Source organism: Perca flavescens, chromosome 16, assembly GCF_004354835.1.
Source record: "Perca flavescens isolate YP-PL-M2 chromosome 16, PFLA_1.0, whole genome shotgun sequence".
NCBI classification, from domain to species: domain Eukaryota; kingdom Metazoa; phylum Chordata; class Actinopteri; order Perciformes; family Percidae; genus Perca; species Perca flavescens.
The window spans coordinates 13,157,397-13,176,251 of record NC_041346.1 but is presented as its reverse complement, the minus strand read 5'-3'; the positions used below and the strand labels follow the sequence as shown (position 1 = coordinate 13,176,251).

Here is an 18,855-nt window from a genome sequence, read left to right as displayed (position 1 = left end):
ACACAAACATGCCAGAATGTCCAGTAGGTCCAGGACAGCTGCTGCTAATTTTAGACGGCATGTAATGCCTGGCATGCCCCAGACCCCCAGACCCCCTGCTACCAGACAAACCACACCCCCTCTTCCCCCTCAAAATGACTTTGCCCCAAGCACACTCCCCACCCCCATAAAGTGCTGAAGTCCATTAACCAAGCATCCCCTAAACAACTATCACCACTCCAATATTCAAAAACTAAGACACTAATTCAGAAAGACTATTTAGCAATCGCACGTAACGTACGTTAATATACACTGAAACCGATGCAGTGACTCACGCGACTTATCGTACAGTAAACAAACAGCCTTCTGCATGTACAGGATTCCCAATATAATGGAGCGGACGGGGGCAATCCGACAACACTTTTGTCTTTTCAGTCAACTGGACCAAATAAACCAGATCCCACGTTAACTAAACAGAAGCTTAAATGATGGCAAACATCTGCTGTATAGGTGGGAAATATTAGATTCAGCTGCACTTCTCCAGGGCTGAAAAGTTGTGTTCAGTTTCCCCTCAGACAGAGCATGTGAACACCATTACAGTACAGGGATGTGTCTGATTTAGTCAAACATGTGTCTGATTGTGAGCAAATAACTGACACAGGGGCAAACAATCTCATACAGTTTATCCAACAGTCTGCAGCAGTTTATCCAATTTCCTGTACCTGCTGTAGTAAAGATAAAATTGCTGCAAATAAAAGACTAAACTGTAAAAAAAAAAAAACTATTCACTGGAAAACTGTCTTCAAGGCATTCAAGGCACCTCAGAGGCATTCAAACATGTTTGAATTGTTTTATATTATTTTAAATGGGTGAAAAATGTGGGCCCAGCCTTAAGTTATTATTGGAAACAAATAGTGACCACGTTTAAGCAACCTAAATCAATATTGTCCATATTGTTTCGAAGGGTTCAATGCGGCCAACATGTCAATCTCAAAGTAAGTAAACTGCACAAACTGAACCTACACATGCCTGCAAGCAGCCCAGCCCCCCACTCTATTTACCTCTCTAAACACAGCCCATTACCCCAGCCCTGCACTGCATGCCGCAGCCACAAATCTCAGCATGCCAAGGTCTAGCTATAGCATCCCCCTCACCTTTACCCTGCCCTTCTCACTTCCCTCTGGTAGACCTCACTAAGTGGATCCAGAACGAGTTACTCTGAGTTACACAGATTACTTCACAGTGCTCATCCAAAGAGATCAACCTGTGGTCGAATCCTGGAAATAAAACAACTTAGAACTGCAAACTAGCCTTGCAGCTAATAATACTCATAAAGCAGCAAGTGAGACAATAGGCACAGAGATTTAGATTCTGAGCTGAAGGTCAACACACACACACACACACACACACACACACTGTGCTGCAGACCGTCTGGGGCCAACTCTGAGGGGAATTAGGAAGTGGTGTATGAGAAGTGAGATGACGGTGGTGTGTGTGTGTGTACGCTTGTGTCGGGGGGTAGCTAAGAGTCCATACGGCTGAGGTCATCTGTTTAAACATATCACACACACTAGACAGAAGTCAGTGAATGAGTGCATACAAAGACACACACAACACACACACACATACACACACTTTTGTATATGTATTTTGCCATGCTGTTTGCAGTCGGCAGGCCATGTGGGCAACAGCTAATTAGAAAGCTCAAGCACTCACCATTCATTGGCTGATCTCAAAACCACACGCAGGGTTTTGGTGAAAACACACACACACACACACACACACACACACACACACACACACACACACACACACACACACACACACACACACAAAACCAAAGCACGTAATCGGTTGTTTTGGAGGGGGACCCTGAACAGGCTGTACTTCATCTGATGGCTATAATTACATGTTAACAATAAACCAATTACAGGTCCGAATTTAACAACATGACATCACAACTGTTCCTTAATCTGACCAATTAGTAACCATGGAAACCTGCACCTGGCAGCTGACAAGCCGTATTCACTATCAGACTGTGGGAATCTTTGAATGTGTGGCGGACAAATGAGTCAATTGACTCTCAGATTCAAACACTGCCACGTGCCCCAGCCTTTACTGGGTTAATGCATGATTAACGCTCTCATAGACCTTTTTTCACGGCAGACATGTTGACATGTTATAGTAGGAAAAGCACAGGTGTATTCAAAACCATTAATGGTGGCTGCATTCCACTTAGGAGAAGCCCTGGTATTTTGCATGCTGACTCACTGAAATAGTTTACTGGGAGACTTGATGGAACTGAGCCATCGTTAAGGTTATCAATTTCAGCTGTGCTTTTCCTACTATGACAAGTCAAAATGTCTGCTGTGAAAAAAGTCCATAGTGTACAAAACAAACCAATCAGTGATACATTTATTTAGTTATGACTATCACAAAACTCAAAAGACAACCATGTGAGCAATGTTAAATTTAGCTTAGTTAAGTTTATAATGGGACAAAATGCAGCAGCAAAACTACAGTAAGTACATTCAAAGATTCCCCGCAGGGTTCACTGCTTTCCTGCTTCTTTTATAATTAATAAGAAATAGAAAGTACTTAACAGAAAAAGTATGTTTAATATGTTGCATATACAGATACGTAGGTATTAAAATCATAGGACAGACACATAAATACTGTATGAAACTTGAAATAAGTCATTGTATAACACTTAAATATCCCACTAATTTCCCAACTCCATGTGCTGTGATTGGATTGAGTGGATAGGCATGTCGTCCTTTCTGCTATGCTTAAAAAAAAAAAAAAAAAAAAAAAAAAAAAGGCCTCGTGATTCATAGCCATTAGTGCCATGCTTTATTCATGAGCCACAGAGCACACAGACCTGTCTCGGTGGCATTATAATGACAGCTGCATGCTACCTGACAGTTATTTTTTTGGGGGGGTTCCAGTTCAATAGATAAAGCATGGCAAGGAACTCAAACTTTCATAGTCCACGTGACATGTTCATTAAAATCAGTGTCGGATTAGATACGGAGATGACTGGTCCAACACTTGGCTCTGACATGAGCGGAAACTTCCAATTTGGCTCCAGATCTGCTGAAGTATTGGTGAGTTATCAATTATTGATGAAATCATTAGCGTGTCAGCTGCAGAGCCGAGACAGTGTCTGTGTGTGTACACTTCTCTACGGGGGTTCTGTAATGCTTAATCAGAACATCAGTCAGACAGAAAACATGTTTTTATTTAAATATCGCTTGCCTTTATCCTCGCTGAAGACAATACAATTTAGTTTTATAGCTCTAATGTCCTGGGACAGTTTAAACTGCCACCAGATTAGGAAATGCTTGCTCTTTACTTTTGGGCTTTTTTATTTTTTTATTTTATTAGATAGAAGAAGAAGAGGGTACATTCACTATTTTAACTCTGTTAGTACAGTTGCACACACATTAAACACAGGCCTGAATTACAGAGTGATGATTGAAGAGTGAGGCGGCTGCTCCTTGGAGGAGGGGGCTGCTCCTTGGAGGACCCGCCCCAAGCAGTTGGGGGTACGGTGGCTTGCTCAAGAGCCCCTTGGCAGTGCCCAGGAGGTGAACTGGCATCTCTCCAGCTACCAGTCCACACTGCGTACTTTGGTCCGTACGGGGACTTGAACCTTGAATCCTTCCCCTTCCCTTCGAGATGCTCGGTCCAGCTACTCTATTTACACTGAACCTGCGTTATTTGGCTGAGTCTGCGGCTTACAGAGTGCTTAGCTGCCTCAGAGAGTTGTTAGTAGTATTAGTGTAATAATAACCCTTCTCTATTTAAGTGCCTGGCAGGGCTTGGAAGCTATTGGTAGCCTTGTTGTCTTTGATGTAGTGTACACACACGGAGCTGAGACAAGACAGATGCTTATTTGGAGGAGACAAACAGGCTCAAAATGATTTACTTGTATTTAACGCCTGGACGTAACTTAATGTCAAAGCTCTTGGCACTTCCAGAAGGATCTTTTTTTAATAGTAGTTCAGGAGAGAATTAGACGACACAGAGCAGAGCATTCTTTGTAGTGTTACGACAGCTGCCCCCAGAATATTCTGCAACATTTGTCGTTTTTCTTGGCCCGGTGAACCGAACCAAAACTCATATACACATAGCGTAATCAATGATTTTGTAGTGTAGTGCAAGAATAACGCAAGAAACAGAAACGCGTGTTCCTCTCTGCTCAAAACTGTGAGAACTTTCCACTCTCTTTCTTTACTTAAGTGCCTGACTGGTTTAAGTACATGCAGCCTGGTATGGCTGCCATGTTTCAACGTGGCCAAAATAGTTTCTCCATCTGCTGCTGCTGTTCACCCCACTTGTGTGTATGACTGTGTGTGTGTGTGTGTTCCTGTGCCTCTGTGCGTCTTGATCTGTGTGTGGTATGCTGTGGTTGCTTGCTGGCGCCAAATTTAGTCCCAGGCATTGAATTCTGGTAACTGTTGCTCTGAAGTCCTATATCAGTACAGAGCCAAACACTTCAACAGATGCCTCCGAAACATAACGGGGAGTATCGAAACGTGTTCTGGACCACCTCGCAGCAAAGATCATTCTACCTTGGAAAGCACATACACCTAAAACCAGATCGGATTTTCCAACAACTTTCCTTTGAGTTGGTTTCCTCCGATAAACAAAGACAAGGAACAAGATGAGAGCTGACACGAACAGCAAGACAAATGCAGCAGCGGCGTAGGGCACAATGATAGTGAGGGAGTAAAATACAATATGCACAATCAGTGCAACAGAAATCACTTTGTTTAAAGTTTGGAAAATGGGTGTAGGGGGCTATGATGTCATGCTGTAGTGCTCCCAACACTTCTTCACTTTTTTAATGTAACAACTTAAAAGCTGCAATGATGCAATCGTGAGAATCCCCAAAAACAAACATGCAGTGGACATTGTTTTTTTTTTAATTTTAGCTTTTGTCACCTTGGTTAGCATTTAGCCTCTAAGCACAGAAGCTAAGGTGGATGACCACTGACTAGATAACTTGGTGAATGTGTAATGCAGAAAAAAAACCACCCTGGATGTCAGTAGCGTTGATAATGGAGCCAATTTATCTTCAGCTTCTGTCTAGGTTGATACGTTGTGAGTTCAAGTGTGATAGATGGCTTAAGAACCATTATAAAACACCAGGACAGACCACCACTGCTCTACGCGTTTTCAGGCAAAGGGGTCACCGTGATGTGTGGCACCTCTACTGTTGTGTTTACGATGTAGGAATTCATTAGTCAAAGTTCAACAAACTTGAACTTTGGTATGGAACAAAGAGACAAAAACAGACCTCTACATGTGTTTGAGTTGAAGTGAATGGAACATGAATGAATAATGTGACTATAGGCAGAGAGAGAGAGAGAGAGAGAGAGAGAGAGAGAGAGAGAGAGAGAGAGAGAGAGAGAGAGAGAGAGAGAGAGAGAGTGAGAACTAATGAAAGAAGCAGAGACACCCCAGAGTTGCAGGAACTCTGGGGTGCCAGACAGTTAGGCGAGATATTGTACTGTGAATGACAAAAAAGAGATGAAGTCAAGGTGAGACAGGGTGGCCATGAAAGCGCTCACACAGACAAACAGACAGCGAAACACACGGACGGAAGGTCAAAGAAACAAAAAAAACAACAACGTTGTTTTAATACACTCTGACTTACCGCCAAGGCCTGCAGCCTTTCTTTGTGGAGCTGAGCCTCCTCACACGACATCCTGAGGGGGGGAAGCAAGGGAGGGGGGGAAAGGAGAAAAAGGACGTGAGATCTGGGAAGACTTGAGTCCTGGAGTCCCTCAGCGAGAGATTGAGAGGCAGAGAAGGGGAGGGAGGTGGAAGAGAGAGGGAAGAGAAGGAGAAGAGGAGGAGTATCCAGACGAGGTCCTTCCTCAGCAGTAATCCAAGCGGAGAGAGGAGACAGTGGGAGAAGGAGCTCACGCTGGTCACAAGCAAAGTTCTCTCATTCACCGGCCATGTGCCTCACACTCAGCCTCTCTCTCTCTCTGACTCTATCACCCACTCTTTCTTCTGCGCTCTCTGTCTCTCCTCCCATTTGTCCCCTCCTTCCCTTCCCTCCCTCTCTTTTTTAGGTATGAGCCATGTGTGATTAAACAGCTGGGAGGAGCAGCTGAGAGGGAAAGAGAGGGAGAGAGAGAGAGAGAGGAAGGGGGAAGTAGAGAGAAGTGATGGCATGAAGGTAAGGGGGTGTGAGAAGAGGGGGGGAGAAAAAAAGAAATGAGGGAGAGAAAGAAAGAAGAAGAGCAAAGTAAAATTGCAGAAGTAAGGAAAAGGGAAGCAGAGGAGTTATTTTTCACATCTGAAAGCCGAGAGCAGAGAATGGGAAATGGAACATTAAAAAAATATTTTTTTGTTCCCTTTATCTTCTAATAGCTTTATTTTTTTCTCATCTTCACTAGATTTAGGCCTATTTATTACTGAGAGAAATCAGTAGATCAATATAAACACCTACCCCCTACTATCACAAACACTGAACACTCAGTTCTGTGCTTAAAGGGGGCAGTCTACTAAAATAAACATTTATACCAAAGGTACTTTTGTTTCCCTGTCATTGATTTTAGTGATAACTTATTGGCAAATTTATTTCAAAGAATGTAATATACAAGCTAATCAATGTAGTTATCATTGGCATTTCCTTTGGCTCACTATTGGAAATCTGCTTACCACAGTCCCACTTCAGTCCATACTCTGAAACACAGAATACTGCGTGTGTTTTTGAAACAAATAATGTCAAAAATAGCATTTCTCAATCCTCAACCACAAAAGTAATCTAAGACAATACCAGGAAACAAAAATACAACTTTACATCTGAAAAAGAAAACCTAGTTGTCATGTTTTCGGGACAGAACTCGCTGGCCAATTGGTGCCACTGCATTATAATATAACAAACTGCTCCCAGCACCCTCACCCATATGTTATTTGGTTTAAAGAATTGCTGATGCGAAGAGCTAATTGCTAAGCTACGATGTGCTATTGTTGCTGCCAATCCCAGGCCACCACCGCACTGTAAGCTAGACTCACATATGCTTTTCTTTGTATGGAATATAGTCATCTCACTTTTAGAAGTAAAACTTGCACATAACATGTTACTATCGTTTTGAGATATTCTAATCTTTTAATGAAAGTCAATGCAGTGATGTCGCCCACACACAAACAATCCTACAGCTGACTCTTCAGGTTCTATTTCTGGTCACTCCGGTCACACACTTATTCCAGCGCATTTTCAAGTGACATCATAGAAGCCTTGTACTTCAGAAGAAGAAAAAAAGGAGCAGGATACAAAAAAAAGCACTGTGAATGGAATGGAACGCAGAGGAACAGCAGTGGAACATCTTTCTAAATACAAAGTGCAAGAAACACCTTCACTCACTCACTCTCTCTCTCACACACACACACACACACACACACACACACACACACACACTGTAAATGGGTCACTGTTAACTGTGTTCCAATTGTATTACTCCCCATTTTAGCTCTCTAGGTTCACCTGGGTTTCATCCATTCTTCTTCTGCCTCCTCTTACTTTTTTTTTACTTTATTTTCCTTCTCTCTCTCTCCCTCTCTCTCTCACTTTCTTTTCCTACAACCACATCTATTTGTTCTTTGCCTCAATCCTTCCTTACATCCTTTACTCTTTTCCTTCTCTTGTTCTCTCTTTCCTTTGCTGCATTCCTGCCCTGTTTTCTACTTTCCCGTATCCAACACTTTCTCCTCGCATCCCTCCCTCCATTTATCAAGTTCTACCCTGCCTACATACCTCCCATGGTGCATCTCTGCCCTCCATCCCTCCTTACTTCTTCTGCCTTCTCTCCCTTTTTACCCTCACTCATCCAACCTTCCCCTCCGTCCCTCCTTGTCTCCCTCTGACCCCTTTCCTTCCTACTCTTCGTCTAACTCCCCATCTCCTCCCATCCTCTCCTTCTATGCCCCATTTGTCTTCATCTCCCACCTGTCCCTCCTTCAATCAATCCATTTCTCCCTCAAACTTTTTTGTTCTTCCTCTTCCTCAATCCCTCCTGTCCTCCTCTTTCTCCTTTTTTTTCTCCATCCCTCCTTCCGCAAGCAGGCATCCTTATAAGGAGAAACAGCAGCAGCAATCCTGGTCGACTCTTGAGGGAATACAGAAGCATGTAACACACATATACACACACACACACACACACACACACACATACATACACATACACATACACATACACGGACATAACAGTCACTGCGTTATTCCAAGAGAATAGAGAAGAGTATAATAAATAACTGCCCTGTAAAGCCACTGGACAGCTGAAATACAATCAGGAATAAATCAAAGGTTTCTTGCAGACGTGGATTCAGAAGTCGTGACTTTTTTTCATCTGCGGCAATTCTCTAAAGTTGGTCTTTTTGTGCATGACAGTAAACATATCTTTTCCAATATACAATATGTTTCTCTTGAAATCTCTTTTATGTTTATACATATGTTTATGTTTAAGTTTGAAACAAGCACTGTGTAATGCACACAAACTGAAATTGATTTACATAATTTACACAGTTCATAATCAACTAATTTCAGATCATATATTATTTCCTTTGACTTTATCTGGTTTTTTTTTAACACCTTGGTTTTAGTTTACGAAGCTGCGCTGTCAGATGTGATCCACGCAGCAGTTTGACTACTTACAATACAGCAAGCAGCTTTTTTTTGTGTGTGAAAAAAGCTCTGATAAACCACTGTACACTACCTGCCCAGCACCAAACAGCAGACAGTAGCCGAAGTGACTAGCTGGAGAACATATGCAGCATTTAGAGCCAGATATGTCCCTCAGGAGTTAAAACCAAAACAGAGCTAAAACGAGAGGGAATATTCAATGTTGCTTCGTGCCTGCTGCACAGTGTTGGGAGTAACGCGTTACAAAAGTAACGCAATTACAGTAATGTATTCCTTTTTGCTGTAACGCATGAATATAACGCATTACTAATTCAATTTCAAATCATTTGTTCACAGGAAAAATAGGCGTGCGTATTATTTCATAACATCTGTGTCCCAACAGGTGACGGTACGTCAGCTCGGACAGCAGTGTGTCCGAGCCGCTGACAGATTTAAACATGTCGGGAATTAATGTTTAGGTTGTTACACGTAAATCATTGCAGTTTATCAGCCGTGGAGAGTAACTCTGCCTGTAGTGGAAGTGCTTCGAATGACGACCAAAAACGCTTGTCTTTTACAGTGACCATTTACTGTTCAATATGTTGCTGTCATGAACGGTAATAATTATTACAGTTGCAGTTTTACAAACAAGACAGTGAGCAATTTAGCTTGACGGACACGTTGCATCTCAGTAAGCTAGCAAGAGTACACAACAGACAACTTCCGTGTAGGCTACTTCAAAATAAAAGCACTTCCTGTGACGGTTCGCAGTAAAACTATATTACTGTTAAAAAAAATAAGGGTGTGGACCTTTTCACATATCAGCTGTAAATCAAGTACTGTAAATAATGTAAATAGTTAGTTTTAATCAAACTATAATTGACCATTTCCTTTAGACTGTTTTAAACTAAACAACATGAATTTCTTATTCAAGTGCTTTAAATAAACATTTTACAACAATGCCGTACTTCAATACAACCATAAGATACTTTTAATTGAGTATTTTCATTTTCTATTACTTGTATATTGTACGTTTTACTTATCTATTTTTTATAGGTTTAGTTACTTTGCATATCCATATTAATTATACAAAATATTATGAATAATCTATGATGTATCAAAGTGGATAAAGAGGAGACTTTATTGATCCGGTGGTGAAATTCACAAGCTAGCTGCCAAGTCAAACTTCCGCTATTATTTTGGTGAAAGTAACTCAAAAGTAATGCAAAAGTAGTGTAACACATTACAATTCAGAGACAGTAATATTGTAATGTAACTAATTACTCTCAAATGACAGTAACTAGTAATCTATAATGTATTACATTTTGAAAGTAACTTGCCCAGCACTGCTGCTGCATGTGTAAATAGGCAAATGTTGGCTCATCACATCAACTTTATATGATATGAAATCAAATACATTCATGTAGGTTTGAGTTATGATTTCTTTTTCTACATTTGATGTTTGCAATTGTGTAGTCCGAGCATGGCTTATTGTAGCACTAAGGCCGCTTGCACGCCTGCCTGCGTGGTGTGAGAGCGTCAGCGTGTCCGTATTTATTTCGGCTCCCATGTTAACAGGTCAGAGCTTGCACACTGCCTGTGTGACACGCACGTCTCAGGCGTGGCTCGAAAACATGTGTGTGCTAGAAATAGGAACCGAACCCTATCTTTTTGGAAGCGTTTCCAGGCAAAATAGAATACAAAAAGATGTTTATATGTCATTTTGACACAAATACATTTAATAAATGATATTTTGATGTTTGAAAGTCTCTAAGTTTTGACATAAATACAGATCTAAATGTAATTTAAAAAATAATATTAAATAATTATAGATTTTCAAATATTGCACCTGTCAATACAGAACGAAATATGCTGTAGCCTATTTTGCCGATGTCGTCTTTGCTGTAATCAAATCAGTATATATGTATGTTTAACATGGTATTTCATTTTATCAATGGGAAACATACATGTGTACAGACAAGGCCAGCAGCAGCAGCAGCAGCAGCAGCGCGTCAGACACGTTTCTGGTTTGCAAAGACATAGAAAACGGCACGCAGCTGACACGCAACAGAAACGCCACGCTCGCGCCACGCAGCCAGTGTGCAAGCGGCCTAATGGGTACTGGCGAGCTATAACTGAGAATTATGTTTTTCATAATGTTGTCTTCTGTTGGATAGAAACTACAGCAAAAGTTCTGAGCTTCACCATCAAGATACGAAAAAAAAAACTGGAATGTTTCACCGTGGGACCGGCCCTTTTTAAAACCCATTGCGGCATCTTTATTGTGTGACATGCAGGTTACGTATATAGACCATGACCTGTTTGGGGTTTTAAACAAAACTGGTTATGAAACCCGGCTCAGCTCTGCAGCTGTCTGACTTTCCAGCCAGTCCAAGACTTCTGGCCTGTCTCTGTTTGATCTGGATTTACACCAACCATATCATTCCAAAGCAACTTTAACATTATTCTGCTTCATTATAACATTTTCTATTTGATTCCCTTTCTGCCCCACTTTTGTCCCCCTTCCTTTTTAACTCTCTCCTCTCCCCCTAACCCTAATATGCAGCCCCCTTCCCTCCCCCTTCATTCCCTCAACTCTGGCGTCAGTGATGTTGGTTTGGTCGTCTTGGGAGACAACAGCATCATTGTTCCTCTGCATCGCCAAAACGACGCGATGACCTCACTGCACAGCCAGCCCAGCCCCGCCTCCCTCCATCCCAGCCCAGAGGTAATGGCCTCCAGATGTGGAAGCAGAGGCCGGAAAACACACACACACACACACACACACACACACACACACACACACACACACACACACACACACACACACACACACACACACACACACACACACACACACACACACACACACACACACACGCACGCACACACACAATTATAACAACATGTAAAGAGTAGGAGGGAATAAGCAAATATGGAAAAAGTAAGTCAGTCAGAAAAGCTGCATGTGCGTTTGAGTATGTGTATGCGTGTTATGTTATGTTAATGGGCCCATCTCCTTCGCCTTCCTGAAATGTGGGAGTAATCCCACATTAAATAACTGAAACACACAGATCTGTTACAGACTGGCCGCTGCTGCATATTGTATGTGTGTGTGTGCGCGTGTGTGTGCGTGTGTGTGCGAGTGTGTGTGTGTGTGTGTGTGTGCGAGAGAGAAAATCTGAAATCAGGGTTATTGCCAGGTAAGTAACACTAACTAGGAATTTGTCTTGGTTGAAGGTGCATACATAAAAACAATTATAAAAAAATAATACACATACATAGAGAAAGAGAAAGAGAGAGAGAGAGAGAGAGAGAGAGAGAGAGAGAGAGAGAGAGAGAGAGAGAGGGAGGGAGGGAGGGAGGGAGGGAGGGAGGGAGGGAGAGAGAGAGAAAGAGTGGAGGGGGAGATAAAAAGCAACCCAACCCAAACATATTTCTGGCTTTGGGAGTGCCAGACCTTGATCTCATTCATATTTTATACATCACTGAGGGAGGTCAAGCTGTGTTTGGGTTTCTGTCTGTCTGTCTGTCTGTCTGTCTGTACACACAGTTTAACTAAAAACTCAAATTGAGCACTGCTGTTCTTATTACTGATAAGTTTGTTTATTTTACCACAGCATAACTGGCCTTAAATTGAAGAAAAACAATTGTCTAGCCGAGACTAGCCGATAAAGGCTGGTGATGGCTTAACTTTTGGAAGCATCTGGCTTTCAGCAACTAATCAAATATCCGCTCTGCCTGTTTTTTTCTGACTGATAGGACTATTTCAGTAATTCTGAAAAACACGCAAAGCCAGTTCTAAGAACTTTTATTTTACAATAAAGACTACAGGAACTGGTCACTTTCAAAGCTGATAGTAACAAAAAAGTATTTTAACTAATTGCCAACAACCTTATTTGAAAAGTAACAGCAAAGAAGTTAACAATTTGTACTTTGCCTGTAAAGAAGAAGAAGAAGATTTATTTATATTAGGACAATGCACATTAATCAACATTTCTGTAAATGCTCCAGTGTTAGCCAGTTGGCTACTTTTCAACTGTAGTCCAAGTTGCATGCATGTCTTTATGGTGGGAAGAAACCAGAGCAAACCCACACAAGCACGGGGAGAACATGCAAACTCCACACAGAAAGGCCTGGGACAACCTGGGTTTGAACCCAGAACCTTCTTGCTGTGAGGCAGAAGTGCTAATCGCTGAGCCACCGTGCTGCCTGAACTTGGGACGGCTACATTCTGTGGATGCAAACAGAGCCTCTCATATTGTCCACAATCATGTCCACAATAATTGATAATAGAATAACTCATGCCTCCTCTGTGTCAGTTCAGCCTATTGTTTAATTTTTCTCTCTTTTATTCCCTTGGGGAATTCACATGCATGTCCAGATATCAATGCAAGCACGTTTGTCTGCATGCATTGATACGATTCTTTTTCAACTTCTGCAAAATAGCTTTAAATTCTTTTCATCCTGAGATGCATTTTAGATGAGAAGCAGATGTCTTGGCCTCCAGACACTCAGATTATCACCACCTCAGCATGTTCTTATGGCTCCCTCTTACTCTGAATGCCATTGTGTTTCCTCTCCTCGTATCCACTGTGTACAATTGATGTTCTGGTATTTTCATTTTTATGGAGTGGAGATGGATAAAGGGGGGAAAAAAAAGAATCCTTCATATTGTGTAAAACAATCATCAGGCCATTTGAGTAAAACCCACAAGACCCACTCTGTTGTGCATAGCTATTGAGGAAATGAAATTCTCTACTTCAATTTAAAATGAAACCAATGAATAGTAACATAAAAAATAGAAACGTGGTGGTTCATTTGATGCTCTTGCTGGGTTGCACCCTGTGTAACTGGATGCTCAATTCATCCAATCACTATTAAGAGCTTCTTTCCTGTAAGACTTCCCTGAGTGTGCAATAAATAGCAGCAGAGAATGGGCCATCTGCCATTGTGGTGTGTGCACGCTACATGACCACAACTGCTACCATTATCTTTCTGCTGATTCCGTGGACAACCCAGAGAGAGCATGGCGTATGGCCAAGGTTTCTCAACGTCCGGACCAAGTGTTATGAAAACAAAATCTTATTTAAGTGTACTTTTTGTTCTATTTTTAAATAGATGTTCTATTGACCAATACATTGTAGGTGACATAGAAAATACAGCAGCGGTGTAACAGAGTTTGTAGGAACGGGTTTTATTGTGCGTGGTGTGAAAAAATGTTCAGAATAACTAAAATGTGGAGAGGATAAATAGGTTTGGACTGATTTTGCAAGTGAAATGTATTTTTTTTGTTATTACAGAAAGAAAGTAGGCTACCGAAAAAAGAGATACCGCCTGGGTACCAAATTCCGGGTATCGGTACAAAAGGGAAACAGAGAACTCAACTTGAATATGTGTTGCTTAAAAGTTATAAGTGAGTTGATTAAATGTGATTGTGTTATTTACAATTTTTTCGGACCTCCGAACTTGAATACAAATCAAATGCGGACCTCTGAGTGATAGGTTTGAGAACGGCTGTATGCTGTATGCTGAGCCTATGGCTCGGAGGGAAACGGACAGAGCTAAGGGAAGATAAGATGTGATAGACCGACTGAATCACGACAGCACTGTCTCATTTCCCCAATTACTACATTAACTATTGATGCACCAGTGAAGCATGTCTGCTTCATGGTTCACTGCCCTGCCTCATGGGTGCAGCTCTGACAGAGTAAGCAAAAAAAATCACTCCGACCTGTCACTCAAACTGCCTGTTCCACAGTTAATTAGGAAGACTCTCAGCTTCTAGGTGAGCCAGGATATAACAAGTTGGATATCACTCATACCGGCTAACCGCTCAGCATCTCCTAATCTGAAACATCTAGAGGGTTTTTAGACATTTTTTTAGAGCCAAATATGCACAGGCTGTCATCACTATAATAATAATTCCATACCCTGCATACAAGGACATACTAAACTGCACAAGCTGAATAATCTGCGATATACATGTGCATGCACCAAATTTGCAACAACAAAAAAAAGATGTTCAAGTTGCACAAGCTCCCAAAACTGACAGCTGTTTAGCAGGAAAGCTAGCTGCAGAGTGACATGTCTCAAGTCCCTTCAGACGTGCAATACATACACCAGCACTTTTTGCACTTCGCACTTTAATGATTACAGTTAATTCTTAGGATGTTGTGTTGTCTCTGCTGTCACCTGTGTCCTTTCTTTGTGTCCCAACAGATTGTTGCACTATGTCCTAGACAAATTTCCCATCGGGGACAATAAAGTGTGTTCTATTCTATTCTATTCTAGACCCGAAGGTGCAGTACTGGAAAAAGAAATCTAGTTCACAGCACAAGGCTCTCCTGGAACTTGTAGGCCTATACATACGCCTTTCTGGGTTTCAAAGAAAAACCCACCGTGCTGGTGGATTTTTCTTTGTCAAAAAGAAGTTATTATTCAGGAATTTCTGAATTCCAGTTGTACAGCATGCTATATACAATTCTCCACTAACATAAGCTTCAGTAGAACACATCCCAGTACACCCACAAAGCTTTGAAAGTTAAAGAACAACTCCCACTCTCCTGTTCTGTATCTGTGTTCGCTACCACTGGATCAAACATGCTGTTTGATGATGTCCAACATTTTTGACAAAGCTCATAACTTCCATTTCACGATGGCATTGTCTAGATTTAACGTCAGTGTCCTACTCTTCATTTGACTTAAGGAAGGTTCAGGCTACCCGAGATGATGCAGAAGTTTGACATAAAAAAAGAAGATGAATCTCACCTTTGGGTGGGCTTTCTTCAGTGGGAGTTTCATTTATGTTGTTAGACACCTTCTTGCACTTGGGCGAGGTCAGTTCTGGGACCACAGTAAGATTTTTTATCTGACACTCTGTGCTCGCCATCTTTTAATGCACCATTCTGTGATGATGAAACCTGCTATGTGTCTAAGAGTATACTGCATGTATACTTGACAATTCACTTCCAGTCCATTTCTGTGGTTAAAAAGACAGTAAACCGCTCCCATTGTTTGGTTCCTCCAACTTCCCAGCAGAAAACTCTTAATTAAACTGCTCTGTTTTAGGTTTAATGACTGACTAATTTCAACAGCAACCCTATATGCTAGATACACAGGTAAAACTTGCTAGCCTAGCATAAGGCTACAAACAACCCATAATGCAACTCTCCTTTAAAGCAACGGGGCCCACAACAAAAAGCAGATCCGGCTCTTGCTCCATTCAAAGAGAATGGTGTTACATAAACTTAGATGTTTTGGCTCGGAATATTAAAAAAACCTTCACATTTACAAACATTACTATTCAATCTAAAGTGTTGGGCCAGTATAGCTATAATATGTATAACTCTCGGACTGAAAATGCACTGAACTGACTTTTTGTAAAATTCTTATTTTCTTCTTACATCGTTTTCTCTTCTGCCATTTACATATGTCAAAATATGAATACTCTGCCTGTAAATGCAGCTGAAATGTCAGATTGATTTGAAAATCTGCTGATACTGTGCATCGCTAGTACTTGTGGGACACATCATCAAAGACTTGACAGTCAGCATCAGAACAGCAACATTTTGACCTAGCAAAGTGACAGGATTCTTAACCCATTGCCAGTGTTTGCTTGATATGTGTCTTCCTGGGATTTCATGACTATTAGCCATGAATGCAAATGACATGTTTCAAGTCTTTTTTAGCTTGATTTTCATGCTGTGCTGATGAAAAGACCAAGTGCTTTTGTATTATCTTTCTGTCTTTCGCGTGGGTATTTGTTTCTCATAAGTAAAGAAATACATGAACACACATACGCATGCAAACACTGATACAGACACAGACACACAAATCACACACATGAAGAAGCGGTCTGCAGCATGGCGGACTGTGCTAAAAGACAGAGGCTGGCCCAAGTCTGCAGTCTCCACATTGACTATGCTAAAACACACACACACACACACACACACACACACACACACACACACACACACACACACACACCCATGTACATTCACACATCCTGCATATACCATGGTGTTAAGAACAGGGACCGTGAGATGTTGAGGAAAATGAGGAAGAAGGACTGCAGGACTAATTTAGTAAAAAGACAAGTAAAAGACAGAGAAAGACAGTGATAAAAAGAGGAAAATAGAGCAAGAGAGTAAAGCCATGAAGGGTTGAGAGGTTTGCAGAGCAAGTGTAAGGGTGGGTGGAGAAAAGAGAGAGTCAGAGGAGAGGAGAGGGAGGAGAGGGAGGAGTGTACATGGTGTACGGCGGGTCTCCTCGCCAGTCATGACTGAACTGCAGCCTCACCATGACGGAGCTCCCGTTCCCATGACAACCCAGCCTGTCAGACTGGAGAGGAGAGAGGGATGGAGGGGATGCAGGCAATGAGAGGAGAGGATGGAGGCAAAGATAGATAGAAAATAGGAAGATAAAGAAGATCTACTCACGGCGCTGTGGCTGTGCCGTTCCTCTGCAAAGGTGTGTCTGACATGGCTCCAGCACCCACTGCTCTCCTTCCCTTCCCTTCCCTTCTCCTCTTCCTCGTCCTCCTCTCCTTCCCCTGTCCTCTGCTGTCCTTTTTGACAGAGTTGTGTCCACCTCCTCTCTCTCTGTTCCTCCTCTCCTCCTCCTCCCTCCCCTCCTCCTGATCTTCACCTCCTCCTCCTCCTTCTTTCCTCCTGCCTTTTCGGTGGGTTAGTCACGCCAGAATGTCTCAGAGCAGCTGCTGCTGCCGCTCCTGCATCGCCCGGCTCTGCCAGCAGGAGGGGATGGGTGGAAGCATGTTTGTGTGTGTGTGTGTGTGTGTGAGAGAGACTGAGATAGAGAAAGAGTGGTCACTTGTGTATTTGTAGGTATAAATGTGCAGGTGATGATGGCAATGAGAGAGAGAGAGAAATGCAGGATTTGTAGGTGAATAAAAGGAGGTAAGAAGATGCCAGGAGCGAGTGTAATGGAGATGAGAGAGGGATGGAGGGTGAGATAGCCTGAGATGAGAGAGAGCGGGACAGAGAGCAGAGGATGGCAAAGAGACAGCAGGCAGATAGCGAGAAAGAGAGCCTGAGGGGAGTTACGGTATGATAAAAGGAGTGGCCAACATGCCTCATCTTTGCTGCTTCCCTGAGAACCTTTCCCCTTTGAGACTGAGGAGGGATTCATTTAAAGAGGCAGACGGGATACTCAAAAAACCCCTCCATTATTGAAAAGGAAAAAGTGGCTTCCATAAGTCTGCCCTACAAAGCAAGAAGGCAGTAACTGCATTTTTGGTCAAAAATGAGTTATTATCATTTTCATGACATTCAAGGCATCCTTTGTTATGTGACAAAACATCTTATCTCAAATGTGTGTTGTTTTGGAGAAAAATGGTAGTTGTTTGTACAGTAACTGCAAAAAGCCCTAGGGAAACAAAGCAAGAGTACAGTAACATCCATTACTGTATTCTTGTTAGGTTTTACCTAACAAAAAATAACTGTGTTGCTGCGCAGTGAAGTTACTGTTTCCATGGTGAACACACACAGCTGATTTTGCGGCATCTTCACGAGACGGTTTTAACATTTGCGATTTCACCCTTCTAACTTCACACAAATTGTGTTTGAGATGGCACAAAGCCGGGGAAAGAAGATGGTCAAACTGGCGTTGAAAAGAAAATACCCAGAGAATGATAAGTAACAGATTAAACATTTAGAGGCTAGGCTATCACAATATAAACACCTGTCAGCCGCCAGGGCGGGACTTCCTCTCAGAGGTCCATTCAGATAGCATTATGCTAACAGGCGATACATAATAATGTGGTCCTATTCAAAATAAATTGTCCCCATTTGGACCTTGATACAGCTTAGCAATGTGAGACTTTAAGCAGCTGTTTCAGCACCAGAACAGCTTCCGGGTGGAAAATATTGACCTAAAATGGTCAAATTAGTTTTGGTTTTGGTATATCCATGTTCAGGAAAACAAATGGTTCCAATTATTTCAAATAAAGTGTATCTAACACACCCAGAGCCCAAGTTGTGGCAAAATAGTTTTTGGCGAATCTGTAGTTACTGCCTTTTTCCTTGGTATGGTGCCACGTTTTTGGTAAGTAATACAAAGCAAGAATACACTAACTGCAAAATAAGGTAAAATATCAAATTAAATATGAGGATTGATATGTACAAAGAATAAGCTAATATAAAGTAACAAAAACAGCCACATGTTCAATAATCTACCTACAACTACTTAGCTGGATGACAGGATAACTTTAAAGT

At 41.8% G+C, this 18,855-nt stretch overlaps 1 protein-coding gene across 2 annotated transcripts in view; it reads right to left on the bottom strand.

Moving 5' to 3' along the window:
* The window catches only part of palm2akap2 (PALM2 and AKAP2 fusion), an 89,835-nt gene extending 72,674 nt beyond the window's left edge, over window positions 1–17,161 (bottom strand). Inside the window, exons 1-2 of one of the 2 annotated variants that reach the window (XM_028600834.1) lie at window positions 17,062–17,161; window positions 5,645–5,696 (exon numbers count right to left, since the gene is read on the bottom strand). In XM_028600834.1, coding sequence (XP_028456635.1) covers window positions 5,645–5,696; window positions 17,062–17,105 — 96 coding nt within the window. In that variant the 5' untranslated portion in view covers window positions 17,106–17,161. The remainder of the gene's footprint in view (window positions 1–5,644; window positions 5,697–17,061) is intronic. The other variant, XM_028600835.1, reaches the window with a different exon arrangement.
* Window positions 17,162–18,855: the final 1,694 nt, after the last annotated feature.